Below are 12,909 nucleotides of genomic sequence, written 5' to 3'. Positions count from 1 at the left end.
CCACAGGCCCCGCCTCTAGGGGCTGGCCTTCTCTAGACCCCGCCCACACCCACGCCCCTCGCCACCTGCCTGCTCAGTTCTTCAGTCTCCGCTAAGTCCAGCTTCGCCCACACCTGGAGCCCCCTTGTAGCTCGAGGACACCGAGACCCCTGGTGCCACGCTGGTCCCCGGGTCCCTCGTGGACTCCCAAATAAATTGTAGGTACGGCCCCCTTTTTCGTCCCCACGACCCCACCCCAAGGAAGCCAAACTTAAAAAAAAATTTTTTTTCTTAAAACATTTTTACTCCTTTCGACTCAGAAACGTCACCATCTAAGAGGATGAGGGGGAAGGGGTAGAGGAGGGGGTCTTGGGAGACCAGGGAGCTTGGATTTGCGCTGCGGATGCAAACTGAGCAGTGGAGCCTGGGGGCGCTGCGGAACGCTCTCAGGCCTCTTTTTCCGCCCTCAGGGGCACTTCCTCTCCACGCACTGCTTCCCGCCCTCCTCGTATTCCTGCTTGGAGATCCACATCTGTTGGAAAGTGCCCTGGGTGATGGGGACAGCGGTCAGGGGACCTCAGAGGGACGGAGGCCCACGCCTTTCTCACAACATAGCCCCATCCCCTAGTCCCCTAATCGTAATCAGAGGGAGAAAATCCTCCCTGGTTTTCCATCATTCATTCAACAAATACCTAGCGAGCCACTCCTTGATCGCCTTGGGCCGGAGACCCTTCCCACTCAAGCCCAGCTGGGTGTTAGAGCTTATAGGCCCAGACCAGCCGCCCCTGCACCTCTAACACCCGGTGAGCTGGTTCCTTCTCTTCCACCTTCCCCCTATCCAGCCCCCCACCCCACTGCCCTCTAGGCTCACATACAGGGCAGTAAACCCACTTCCTCCTCAGAAGAAAAATATCTTCTCACTCTGCTTGTCCCGAGGCCACCCAACTGCTGGGTGGAGTTGGCTTCACTCTAGCTTCCCCACCCCCACCCCCACCGAAGTTTGTCCCTTGAGGGTCTCCTGCACTAGACATCCCCATGGTCCGTCTCTGATGGCTCTTCTGTCTCTGTGTGTCCCTGGCTTCTGCTCTGCTTTCTCAACCCACAGAGCACACTTTCCTGGCCCAGTCCATCCATCTCCAGGGCTTCCTGTCATCTGTCCACACCTCTCCTGTGTCCACTCTCTCCCTTGCAGCCCTGATCTCCCTGTGTGGAGGTCCAGATCCAAACATCCCACCTCCCCTTGGGGATCTCCCAGTCAGCAAGCCCACCAAAAGGGAGCTTGGGTCTCCCTCACCTTCCAGAACACCCCCCCACCCCCCAAATCGGCTTCTGCTTGGGTAAAGCATGCATCAGATTCTGAAGACTGGGTACAGGGAAAAAGAGTATGAGAGATCTCATTAATAACTTATGTGTTGAGCACTCGTTGGAATAGCGTTCTGGATGTCTTGAATGATGCCAACTGTATTATTAAAACTTGATTTCATGGGTCTTTTTAAACATTTTTTACAGTTTTTAAATATTGCTACTAGAAAAAAAAATTGCTACTAGAAACAGCTCCATAGCCTCGGTAATTTGCAATTTGCCTCTGTTGGAGAGCAGTGCCCTCACGGTGACTGTGAACTGGGCCCCTGGGGCTCTCCTGGACCCCTCCCTTCGCTCATCTGTCATGCCCAAGCAGCGCCCACTTTCTGTCCAGAGGACTGTCCGAGAAGCTCCCCGTTCTACCTGCTGACATCCACCCCGCAGCCCTACCCGAGACAGAGTGGGGATCACAGAGCCTTGTCTTCCTTCCATCTGGCCACCTTCAGTCCACTTTCCATTCTGCAGCCAGGTGAGCCTTCTACGCCCAGATCCGACGCGACATTCTATTGCCCTTGGCCTTGCTTGAGTTCTCCTCATCACTTCCTCGTGATCTCCTTCCTCTCAGCCTCATGTGTTCTCCTACATGCTTCCCACCCCGGCTGGAGTGCCAGTTCCCCTTGGAGGCCCTTCCTGGTCTACAAACAAAATGAGGTCCCTGCCCCACCCTGACTCTCCCATGAAGAATCATCACCCTCCCCATTGGTAGTGACTTCCTGTTCGCTCGCCTCACCCTGAAGACTGCCCCTGCTTAGGAACATGGGCCTGGGTCCACTGCCAGCATGCAGGGTGCCCTCAGTCACCTTGTGGGGCCAAGAGGCTCCCAAACCCTAAGTGGAGTGTCCACTTTCAGCCTCCTAATTCCTCACCCTCGCTTCTGTCTTCTTGGAGACTCCTCCCTTTAGGGGATGTTCCAAAGTGGGTGTTGTCCCCAAGGGGCATCCCATGGCCCTACTGTTTTTTCTCTCTGTGTGGCTGACACCTGCCAGATCCGGTTTGCACCTCTAGTTGTTCCCTGCCTCTATTCCAGCAGCAGGTCTAGAGTGATCTCACCACCCACTACCCCTAAACCAACCTCCCTGCCTCCTCCTCCTGTTTGCTCCTTGTTCTCCACCTCTTCCTCACTGCCACCCTCGCAAAGACTTCAGGACTCTAGAAGGTGCCTCCTCCCCAGGTCCCCTTGCCTCCAAGCTCACATCTCGATCCCCGAAGACTCATGCCTGTGACCATCACCCCTCACCCCACTCCCAACCTTCAGTGCCTCTCTCTTGCTAATCAGGTACAGTGAGTGGCTCCCTCCCACGGGCATGGAAAGCCACCGCCCCCTTATCCCAAGCAATCTCTCCAACGCCCCATCCCTTCGTTCCTGTGTCCTTTTCTAGAAAACAAATGCTTGTTGAATGAATGAACCAGGAGGCTGGTGAAGCAGTAGAGCTCTCTGGGTCTGCCTTTCCCCCTGCCTTCATCCCCAGGCCAGGTCCCTCCTTCCCTCTCACCAGTGATGCCAAGATGGAGCCCCCGATCCAGGGGCTGAACTTGCGTTCCATGGTGCTGTTACTGGCGATGAGCTTCAGGCGCATGCTCTGGGGGGAAAGAGGGGCTGGGGGAAGCAGACAGCTGGGTTCTAGGGAGGGACAGGCCTATGGAAGGGAAGGGTGGGAAACCACAGGAGCAAGGGGACTGCTCTGGTGACGGGACGCCTGACATGTGAGCAGGGAGCAGGACATGGTCCTGAAGGGCTACACCAGGACGGAAGTCTAGGATCTTGGGTCAGGGGTGGGCTCCTACCGGTGGGGTCTTTTGGGAAAGCTCTCTATTCAGTCTGTCCGTGAAGCCCTGAAGCAATGTGTTCCCACCGGTGACAATGACACTCCCGTAGAGGCCCTGAGAGTAGAGAGAAGGAATGAGCCGGAGGGAGCGTCCCTCCCCACCTCCCCATGCCGTCTGGGCCTTTGGAACCAGCCCTGGCCTTGGGCCTCACCGGGCGAATGTCAATGTCGCACATGCCGATGCTGGTGGTCACCACATGACCCACGCCCAACATGGTATTCCCTGACAGCCCCTGTGGAGGAAGGTGACCTATGCTTTGAGCCTTTGGCATCCCCTCTCCCAGCCCTCCACATACAAACCCCTCCAGGATTTGGGGACTCTGGCCAGCCCCCCACCCAGGTGCCTTCCACCCAACTAGACCTTGACATTGGAAGGATCAAAGAGGCCCTCAGGGATGCGGAGCCGCTCAGCGCCGTAGTCTGTGTTGTAGCCATTGGGCATCTCGTAATGCACTGTGGGCATCTGCGCGGCCACCCTGGCCAGAGGAGCAAAACTCTGCCTGGGAATCTCACAAAGGGCAGAAGGGGCGGCACCAGAGGCCCTACTGCCCCCCCCCCCACCTCATGCCAGTGTGCCCTCTTTCCCACTCCCAGCTCTGGGCCCAACTCACTGCTCATCATAAGGAGAATCAGAGACCTGCAGCACGGAGGCCTGGAAGTCCTGGATCACCTCCTGAGAACCCAGGGAGGTGGCAAGGGTGTGGCTTCTCTCCCAAGCCTCACCCCCCTCACCACCTGCTGAGTGTCTGCCTCCTCCGCCCATGGCAGGGAGCGTGGAGCCAGGTATGGCAGAGCAGTGGGGGCCCCCTCCAGGACCTTACATTGCACATGTAGTTATGCCAGGACTTGGAAACCTGGGGTAGCTTCTCCTTCTTCTTCCAATTCGGGGGGGCACCCTCACGTACAGGTTCCTGTGGGGATGAACACAGCCTATGAACACCTTTCTGAAGTCCACCTAGCCCACACTTGTCATTCCTCGCACTTGACCGAGTTCTGTACTCTCTGGCCCAGGAGAGAAAACGTGGAGATCCTGTCCCCTCGTCTGCCACGCATACAAAGGGGTACCCCAACCCCACGCCGTTGAGTTGATTCTAACCCACAGTGGACCTGTGGGCCAGAATAGGACTTCCCCATTGGGTTTCCAAGGCTGTGAAGCATCACAGGAGCAGACTGCCTCGTCTTTCTCCCACAGAGTGGGTGGTTTGAAGCACCAGCTAATCTGAAAGGTCTGGTCAAAGAAGAAATGGAGGCTGGGGGTGCTCACAATCACACACTAGGGGACATAGATCTTTAATGGCAGAGGAAGAACTCGGACTTGGCTCTATGGATTCTGGAACCCATCCCCGTGGGCCTCCCATATCCTGTCACCCGCTGGCTCTGTGACCTTGTCCAAGACCTTTAGCTTCTTTGGCTCTCTGATTCCTTGACTGTAAAATAAGGAACCATTCAGGGTTCTTGGAGGACCTGGTTGCTCTCTGCTTTGGAAGTTGCTAGGTCAGTGGGTCAATGGGAGTGAGGGTCCAGACCCCTGTGGTTGGAGGTCTGGGATTCCCCAAGACATCCCACCTTGGCTGCGATCATGTAAGGCGGGATGATGTCGATGGCCATTTCCTGGAAGAGCTCCCGGCACTGCATGGAGATGAAGTCCCCTGCCAGGGGTGACTTGACAATGCCTGGAATGGGAGGAGGCGTCAGGGCCTGGGTCTTCCCGGGCAGCCCTGAGCCCCACAGAGGCCCCACCTTGCTGGAGGACGTAGCCATCATGCACTGGAATGGCCGTGGTGTGGGTGGCCCCACTGTCCAGCACGAGGCCCGTGGAGCGTCCATTTGCAAAGCTGACATGGGATGCATCGGTCAAAGAGACAGTAGCAGGAAGCAAAGGGGTTGTGACCCAGGTCTGAGCTGGTTATTCTCTGTTCCTCTGAGGCCCAGGATCTATCCCTAGTCTGCACATGTCTCTTCCTGGTTAATGACCCATCTCCTCCAGGTCGCTTCCCCTCTTTCTGAGTGACACCTTTCCCCCTCTACTCCTTCCTGCCAAGCTCCCAGATTCTCTTTGTTCTTGGTCTCGGTCTTTGGGGGCTACCTGAAGTTAGGATCTGTATTTCCCCAATGCCCAGCACAAGTTCAATGCAAGATACTAAATCCTTTAAAAAGAAAAGAAAAGCTTGCTGGCAGCCATTTGGGGAGGAAATTCTTCTTTGTTGTGTATCTGTCTCTCTCTCCTCCTTCCAGACATGGCTTCTGCTCTCTGCTTGGCCCAATTATCTGCTTTTGTGGAGGTATTCCATGGCTTCATCTGATGCAAACCAGAAATGGGGTGGGTGGTGGGTTGCTAGTCTGGCTACCCCCAGGTACTTAACCTCAGGGCCTCCTGGATCCGTGGGACTGAGGGAGGTGTTTGCCTAACTGGTACACTGATCTTCAGAGACTCAGGCTCAGCCTCCGTTCAGAGCATCGCACACCCCACCCTCGCCCTCCACCCATAGGATACGCAGTAAGCACTGCCGTCTTGCACAAGAAGAAGGCAGGAATGTTGTACTGCTCGAACATCAGCTCTGTCAGCTTCTCCCGCTTGGCCCGCGTGTTCCACTGAGGAGAAAGTGCAGGAGGGGAGGATTCAGAAAGGGAGAGGCATAGATCCATGTACCCCCACACCCACACTCATGCATACACACTCAAATATATGCACACAGCTTGGCCTGAAGGACAGAGGTCAGGCCCCTGAGAGCTATAAAGATGTTTCGCAATCCAAATCCAACAGAGGGAAAGAAAACCCAGATGTATAAATATCACACAGAAAGTTTTCAGCAGAGCTCCTGTAGCACCTGGGTCTCTTGGCTCTTGGCCCAGGACTCTTTATTATAGAACGTACATTTCAGGCTTCTCCCAGTCTCCAGTCCACTCCTCTTGCCCATTCTATTTATCTCAGTGGCAAGAGCGATGAGGAAGGGGCCATCTGCTTAAAACGGTGGGCTGAATACAGACGTAGCTTTCTTCCCTCCCAAGTTCCCATCAAAATTAGGGCAAGGGACAATTTTAAACAACATGAACCCAATGTCTCAAATGGCCAACACGCACATGAAAAGATGCCCAGCATCCTTAGTCATTAAGGAAATGCAAGCCCAAGATACAGTGGGGCAGCATTCAGGCTCACTCGGATGGTGATGATGGTAATTGTTGAAGCAAAATGAAAAGTCCCCAGTGTTGGTAAGATGGGGAGAAATCGGGACATTGTTACATTGCTGATGGGGATGTGAAATGGTTCAGCCACTGTAGCAAAGTGTGGTGGCCTCTCAACAAGCTAAACACAGAATTTTATATGACCCAGCCAATTCCACTCCTAGGTGTATACCCAGAAAACTGGAAACAGATACAGAAACAAAGCGTTATACATGAATGGTCATAGAAGTACCATTTGCAATCAATAAAATATGAAATCCCAAATATTTATCCATGGATGAATAGATAAATAAATGGCGACATATACATAGAACGGAATTTTTTTGGCCATATAAAGACATGAAGTACTGATACATGCTATACCACGGATGGTTTTGAAAACATTATACTAAGCGAAATAAGTCAGACACGAAAGACAACATATTATATAATCCATTTATATGAACATCCAGATTCCATAGAGGCAGAAAGCATATTGGTGGTTACCAGAATTGAAGGGAGGGAAAGTAAGGAGTCATTGCTTAGCAGGAACTGAGTTTTTGTTAAAGGTAATGGAAAAAGTTGGAAACAAATAGTAGTGTTGGTTGGACAGCATTAGTAATGTGACTAAGTTATACTATGTTGTATGTGTAAAAATGCTGAAATGACAAATGTTTTGTTATATCTATGTCTATATTTACCGCAGTGATAAAGGTACCCAAATAAATAAATAACATGAAGGAAATGAAAAAGAGCTCTTGGAAATTAAAACTTTAATGAACTGATTACAAGAACCTACATATAGTCTCCTCCCTGGGGGGTGGACAGCAGAGAAGAGGGCAGGGGGAGATGTCGGACAGTGTAATATATGACAAAATAATTATATAATATAATATATGACAAAATAATTATAATTTATGAATTATGAAGGGTTCATGAGGGGAGTGGGGAGGGAGGGGGAAACAAGCAGCTGATATTAAGGGCTCAAGTGGAAGGCAAATGTTTTGAGAATGATGATGGCAACAAATGTATATATGCGCTTGACACAATGGATGGATGGATGGATAGTGATAAGAATTGTATGAGGCCCCAATAAAATGATTTTTAAAAAATAGCAAAAAATGAAAAACTCAATAGACAAGTTGGAAGATAACGTCAAGAGAAAGTTCTGTAAATCAGAGAATAAAGATAAGGAGATGCCCACAGAGACCCTATAGGACAGAGTAGAACTGCCCCCTAGGGTTTCCAACAGTGTAAGTCTTTATGGAAGCAGACTGCTGTGGAGCAGTTGGTGGACTTGAACCCATGACCTTTGGGTTAACAGCTGAGTATGTAACTACTGTATCACCAGTTCTCCTTTCTCTCACTGCCATTGGGTCAGTTATGACTCATAACAACGTTATAAGACAAGGTGGACCAGCCCTTTGAATTTCTGAAGCTATACATCTTTATTTAAAACAAACAAAACAACAACAAAAAAACTCACTCATTGCCATCAAGTCGATTCTGACTCATAGCAACCCTATACAACAGGGTAGAACTTCCCTTGTGGGTTTCTGAGACTAGCTTTTTATGGGAGTAGAAAGTATCATTTTTCTCTCTCACAGTGGCTAGTAGGTTAAAACTGCTGACCTTGTAGTTAGCAGCCCAACATGTAATCCACTATGCTATTGGGTCTTCTTTACAAAAAAAACCCAAAAAAACAACCCAATAAACAAAAACAAAACTCACTGACATTGAGTGGATTCTGACTTACAGCAACCCTGTAAGACAGAGTAGAACTGCCCCAGTAGGTTTCTGAGACAATAAGTCTTTATGGAAATGGGAATCCTCATCTTTCTCCCACGAGTGGCCGGTGGTTTTAAACTGCTGACCTTGTGAATAGAAGTCCAACTCATGCCCACCATGGTTCACTTAGGTCAAGATTAGGGTGTAATAGCCAAGCATCAAGATTCCCAAAAGAGAGAACAGAGGAAACTAAAAGAAATATATTATCAAATAAATATTTTTTACATTTTCATTGAACTGAAAGACATAGTTTCCAGATTGCAGGGACATAATGAGTTCCTATCAATACATATCACTGTGAAATTATAAAACATTGAGAACAAAGTGAAGATTCTATAAATTTCATAAAGTAAACAGTAGCACATCAACAGATCAGCAATCAAGGGCTTCAGCTTTCTCAAGAGCAACAATAGATGCTGAAAGACAATGGAGAATTGTGTTCAAGATTCTAAAGAGAAATGATTTTCCATCTAGAGTTTTATACCTAGCCAAGCTATCAATCCAAGGTGAAGCATGTAAGGTATCAAAAAAAAAATTGCTTCCCATGATCTTTCTAACAAAGTTATTGTGTGCCATGGAAACAAGGGAGTAAACCAAGAGAGAGACTCATGTGAGATAGGAAACAGGACCTGTAACATGGGGGAAAGGCAAAAGAATTGCTCAAAAGGATGGTGAAGGAAGATGCGAGGATGACAGTTTTGTTCCGGATGTAAGTGAAGCAGTCAGTGGGATCCTGGAGAGATGTCTGCCAGAAGATGACATTCATAGACTACCTAATGAAATTAATATCTTGAAAGAACTCATAAATCACTGCTGAATAATTTAGGGTCAAATCAGTAAGAAGTATATGGGAAACTACAGAAAACAAAATTCAAAACAATTTTTAGTTCCAAGGAAAACAAAAAGTTCTCCAGGAAAGAGAAAGTGATCACAATTTCTTTCCTCTCCCAGTCCTGATTATCACACAGAATGATAAAAGTATAAACACCGAGTATTGATGTGAAAAAGCAACTACTAAAATACAACTACACAAGAAAGTGGGGAGTGAGAAGTGTGTGTGGTGTAGGTTGAGGGAGGAAATCTCATAGACAGGGTCTAAACAACAATAAAAAATGCAGCAATTTTAGCATGATATTTAGAGATATGGAAGAAAATAGACAAAGACTTGGAAAAATGAGATAGAGGCCGTGGCTTTGGGAAAAAGCTGGGGGGGGGGTGGGACAGGAACAACACCCCACCACCACCACTTAGCATCCTTTATAGAAGGGACCCTGGTGGTGTTGGGATTATGTGTTGGGCATAACCACATGTCAGCTTAAGGAACCCATCAGCTACTCTGTGGGAGAAAAATGAGACTTTCTATTCCAATAAAAAGTTACAGTCTCAGAAACTCACAGGGGGACTTCTACTCTGTACTATAAGTTCGCTATAAGTCGGCATCGACTCGATGGCAGTGAGTCTGGTTTTCTGGTTTGGAACATCCTTTATAAATCAAATAGGGTCTTCAGGGGCGCCTATATATTGTTGACATAATTGCCTTAAGTCAAACGTTCAAAAACAGGACCTCTGAGGCAAGGGAACATGAAGCGGATGAGCTGGCAGTGGGAAGGGCAGGCGAAGAGGAGGCGGTGGAGATGGAGGCAGCGAGGAAGGCAAGTGGTTGAAGCACTATAGGACTGGAAGGAAGGTCTGTAAAAGGAGGAGGAGGAGGTGGCCTGACTGGTGGGACCAGTTGAGGTGAGAGGTGCATGGTGGGAAGGAAGGGTCTGGGTCCCAGAGGAGGTACTTACCGGCGCCTCAGACATGAGCACAGGGTGCAGGTTTGGCTCAGACTTAACGTGTTTGCTGTAGGTGTGGTCCAGGATAGCTCGGAAACACTCCCAATCCTCGACTGGGGCCAGGAGGTCAGCAAGGAGAGACCAGGAGGGCAAGCACGTGTCAGAGGGCCCCAAGGAAAGGGGCAGGAAAGGAAGGGGGAAGGGAGACCAGCTCCAGCAGGGAAGGCCCTCTCCCAGGAACCTGGAGTCCCGGGGCTGGGAACCAGGCAGCTAAAGGACACTGCAGTGAAGGGGTCCCGGGAACTTGGGCGACTGTTAAGGAGCACTCCGTGGGTCTGGGTGTGGTGTCCGGGGCTGTGGGGGGTCAGGCCGGGGTCTGTGTCAGGAGGCAGCGGTGGGGCCCCTTACTCATGCCATTCTTGAGGGGTGACATGACCTCTGCTCCATCCCGAGGCACGTGCAGGGCGTTGGTGTCTATATGGAAGACCTTACCTTTCTTCTCTTTCTCCCCCTCCAGCTCCAGCCCGCCCCCCTCCTCCGCGGCCAGCAGCCCCACCGTGGTGGGGAAGTCAGCCTGAGGGGGTATAGAATGGACAGGGCCCAGGGTCACCCACTTGCGGGGGGTGGGGTGGGGTGGGGGTATCCAGTTGCACAGCAAGGTCCTCCACCTCAGCCTGCGGTGCACTGACTTTCTCCCACAGACATCTGAGAGTCCCGGGTCACTGGCCAGCCTGGAGTCCGGGAGCCCTAGGGCTTGGGGAGGCGGCTGGAAGACTCACCTTGGGGCAGTCCTCCCCAGCGTAGCCAGCTCGGACTGAGAAGGAGCCGATGTCAAAGACCAGCGCCCCCACCTCATCTGTGAGAGGAGACGGGTGGGCGTGTGAGGGGTGTTCCCAAACTGTCTCCCTGCACCCCTCCCGGAGGAAGGCAGAGCAGGGCCTCAGGCTGACCACCTTCAGCCCCCCCGGGGGTGGGGCAGGGTGCTGAGCGTGGGCCAAGTCCGCCAGAATCGCATCAGGCCGCTTGTCCTTTGCGGGGAAGGAAGGGGCTGGGGGTACTCCAGGCGGTGGGTCGAGCGGTAGTTTTCCCCCCACCCTGAAAGCGACGAGGCATCCCCTTGGGGCAGGCTAAAGGTAGGGGCCGCTCAGCAACCGAGCCCTGGACCGGGCCCGCTCCGGGTCGAGTTGACAGGCCCCGGGGTGTCTGGAGCGCGGGGCGCGCGGGTTCGGGCCTCGGGGCTGCGGGTGAGGCCGTGCCGGCCTGGGGCGCCCCGGGGCCGAGGTCGGCTCACCTCCGCCGTAGACGCCCCCGCTCATAGTGCCCGCTCGGCGGCTTGCGGCCCGTGGGCGGCGGCGGGATCAGCACCGAGGCGTCCGGACAGCTCCCGGGATCCCGGGAGGGGCGGGGCGCGCGGTGGCCAATCGGAGGGCTGGATCCCCCGCCCCCCACGGCACCTCCGATTGGCTGCGAGGCGAGACAATAACCCTGCCGGGGGCCGCTGCTTTAAAGGAGCCGAAGCCTCCACCTCTGGGGGCGGGAAGGGAGGGGTGGGTTGGGCTGGGGTGGGGGTCGGGGTGGGGGTCGACTTTCCTGGGAGTAGAACGGTCCTTAGAGGTAGACGTTCTCAGTAGCAAAGAATGGAGACCCCGCCTATTTTGGAAGCAGCACTGCGCAGGGTGATTGGGGGAGCCCCCGCCCCTTTCCTTGTCTAAGTGGGGTTCGGGGAGAGGGCGCCATTGTCCTGGAGAGCCGTCGGCTCGGGCTCCTGAGCACCGCGCGGGGATCTGCAAAGCCCAGGTCCGGGAGAAATCTCCAGAAAGGGAGGGGAGGGAAGAAGGAAGCAGAGAGGTACCGGAGGGGGCGTGTCTTCATCCTCCCCCGTGTCTTTCTACCCTTGTCTTTCTGATGCCCCCACCCCTTTTTTCTCTCTCCAGTTCTCTGGTGCCTGGGCCTTACACACGCACAGGTGTGCACGCACGCACATACCCACGCACACACAGGCGCTCAGCTAACCCAGTCCTAGCTCTCTCTGGCTCTCTCTACAGCCCGCTGTTGGGCTTTGGGGACATTTATCAAGCGAGTGAGTTTGCTACTGGGAGGTCTCTCCGGTCTTCTGGACTTGCTGGCATGACACTACCTCCCCAGCAGATTGGGTTTGAGCATTGCTGGCAGCCTGGGTTAGCCAGACCCTTGTGTGACTGTGTGTGTGTAGGGGTGCACTCGCATGTCCATGTGAATGGGTATATATTTCTGCATGTGCATATGCATGTGTATATATGTGCACGTGTATACGTGTGTGTTAAGGGCGTTCTGATCTGTTTTTATTTTTGGAGGGGGCAGAGTGACATTAAGACTAGAGATGACAGAGAAAAGGGAACTGTGTGACAGTAACAATGCTCATGCAGGTGGACTCTGGAAGAGGTCTTTCGTTTGCCTCAGCAAGAGGACAGATGGTGTCAGCTGGCTTAGTGCTTCCTTTCTGGCCACTGCTCTTACCACCTAGTGTGCTCTGGATTGGCCCCAAGGTCAGGTCTGGGTCCCTGGGCTGGATGTGGGAAGAACGAGCAGGTCAAGGAGCTGGGAGACTGAGATGCTCCTGAGTGACCCTGGCCAGTCATTGGCCTCTTCATAAATTGAGGCCTGGGTGAATCGAACGCGCGAGCTCCCAAACCTCCCGGGGCCTGCATGTCTTCCTCCTTGAGTGGTGAGATGAGAAGTAAGCAACAATGGGGAGGAAAGTGATTCGATCCATGGCTGCACGACCTGCTGACACTGGATGGCGTTCCTGTCCCAGGAGGCCCCTTTGCCAGTTCCCACACCATCTCCATTCAGAAACTGCCCCAGGTTTTTTGTTGGCGTTTTTTTTCCCTCGGAGAAACTTTAGGAACCTTTAAGGAGCTCTGGTAGCGCTGTCAGGTAAGTGCTGGGCTGCCAACCACAAGGCTGGCGGTGTATAACCATTACCACGAGCCTCTCCGCGGGAGAAGGATGAGGCTCTCTTTCCCTCAAAAGAT

At 52.4% G+C, this 12,909-nt stretch overlaps 1 protein-coding gene across 1 annotated transcript; it reads right to left on the bottom strand.

Annotated features, from left to right (window-relative positions):
• Nucleotides 1-445: 445 nt before the first annotated feature.
• ACTL6B (actin like 6B) lies at nt 446-11,211 on the bottom strand. The gene is made up of 14 exons (XM_075528529.1): nt 11,187-11,211; nt 10,675-10,751; nt 10,304-10,469; nt 9,908-10,008; nt 5,662-5,759; nt 4,908-5,002; nt 4,734-4,840; nt 3,989-4,078; nt 3,779-3,840; nt 3,529-3,643; nt 3,320-3,400; nt 3,127-3,222; nt 2,835-2,921; nt 446-526 (listed from the first exon to the last, which is right to left on the bottom strand). Exons 1-14 carry the CDS (start codon nt 11,209-11,211, stop codon nt 446-448), a joined length of 1,281 nt encoding a protein of 426 aa, XP_075384644.1.
• Nucleotides 11,212-12,909: the final 1,698 nt, after the last annotated feature.

The sequence above is a fragment of the Tenrec ecaudatus genome, chromosome 12 (assembly GCF_050624435.1).
Source record: "Tenrec ecaudatus isolate mTenEca1 chromosome 12, mTenEca1.hap1, whole genome shotgun sequence".
In the NCBI taxonomy this organism is placed as follows: Eukaryota; Metazoa; Chordata; class Mammalia; order Afrosoricida; family Tenrecidae; genus Tenrec; species Tenrec ecaudatus.
This window is presented reverse-complemented; position numbering and strand designations above follow the sequence as displayed.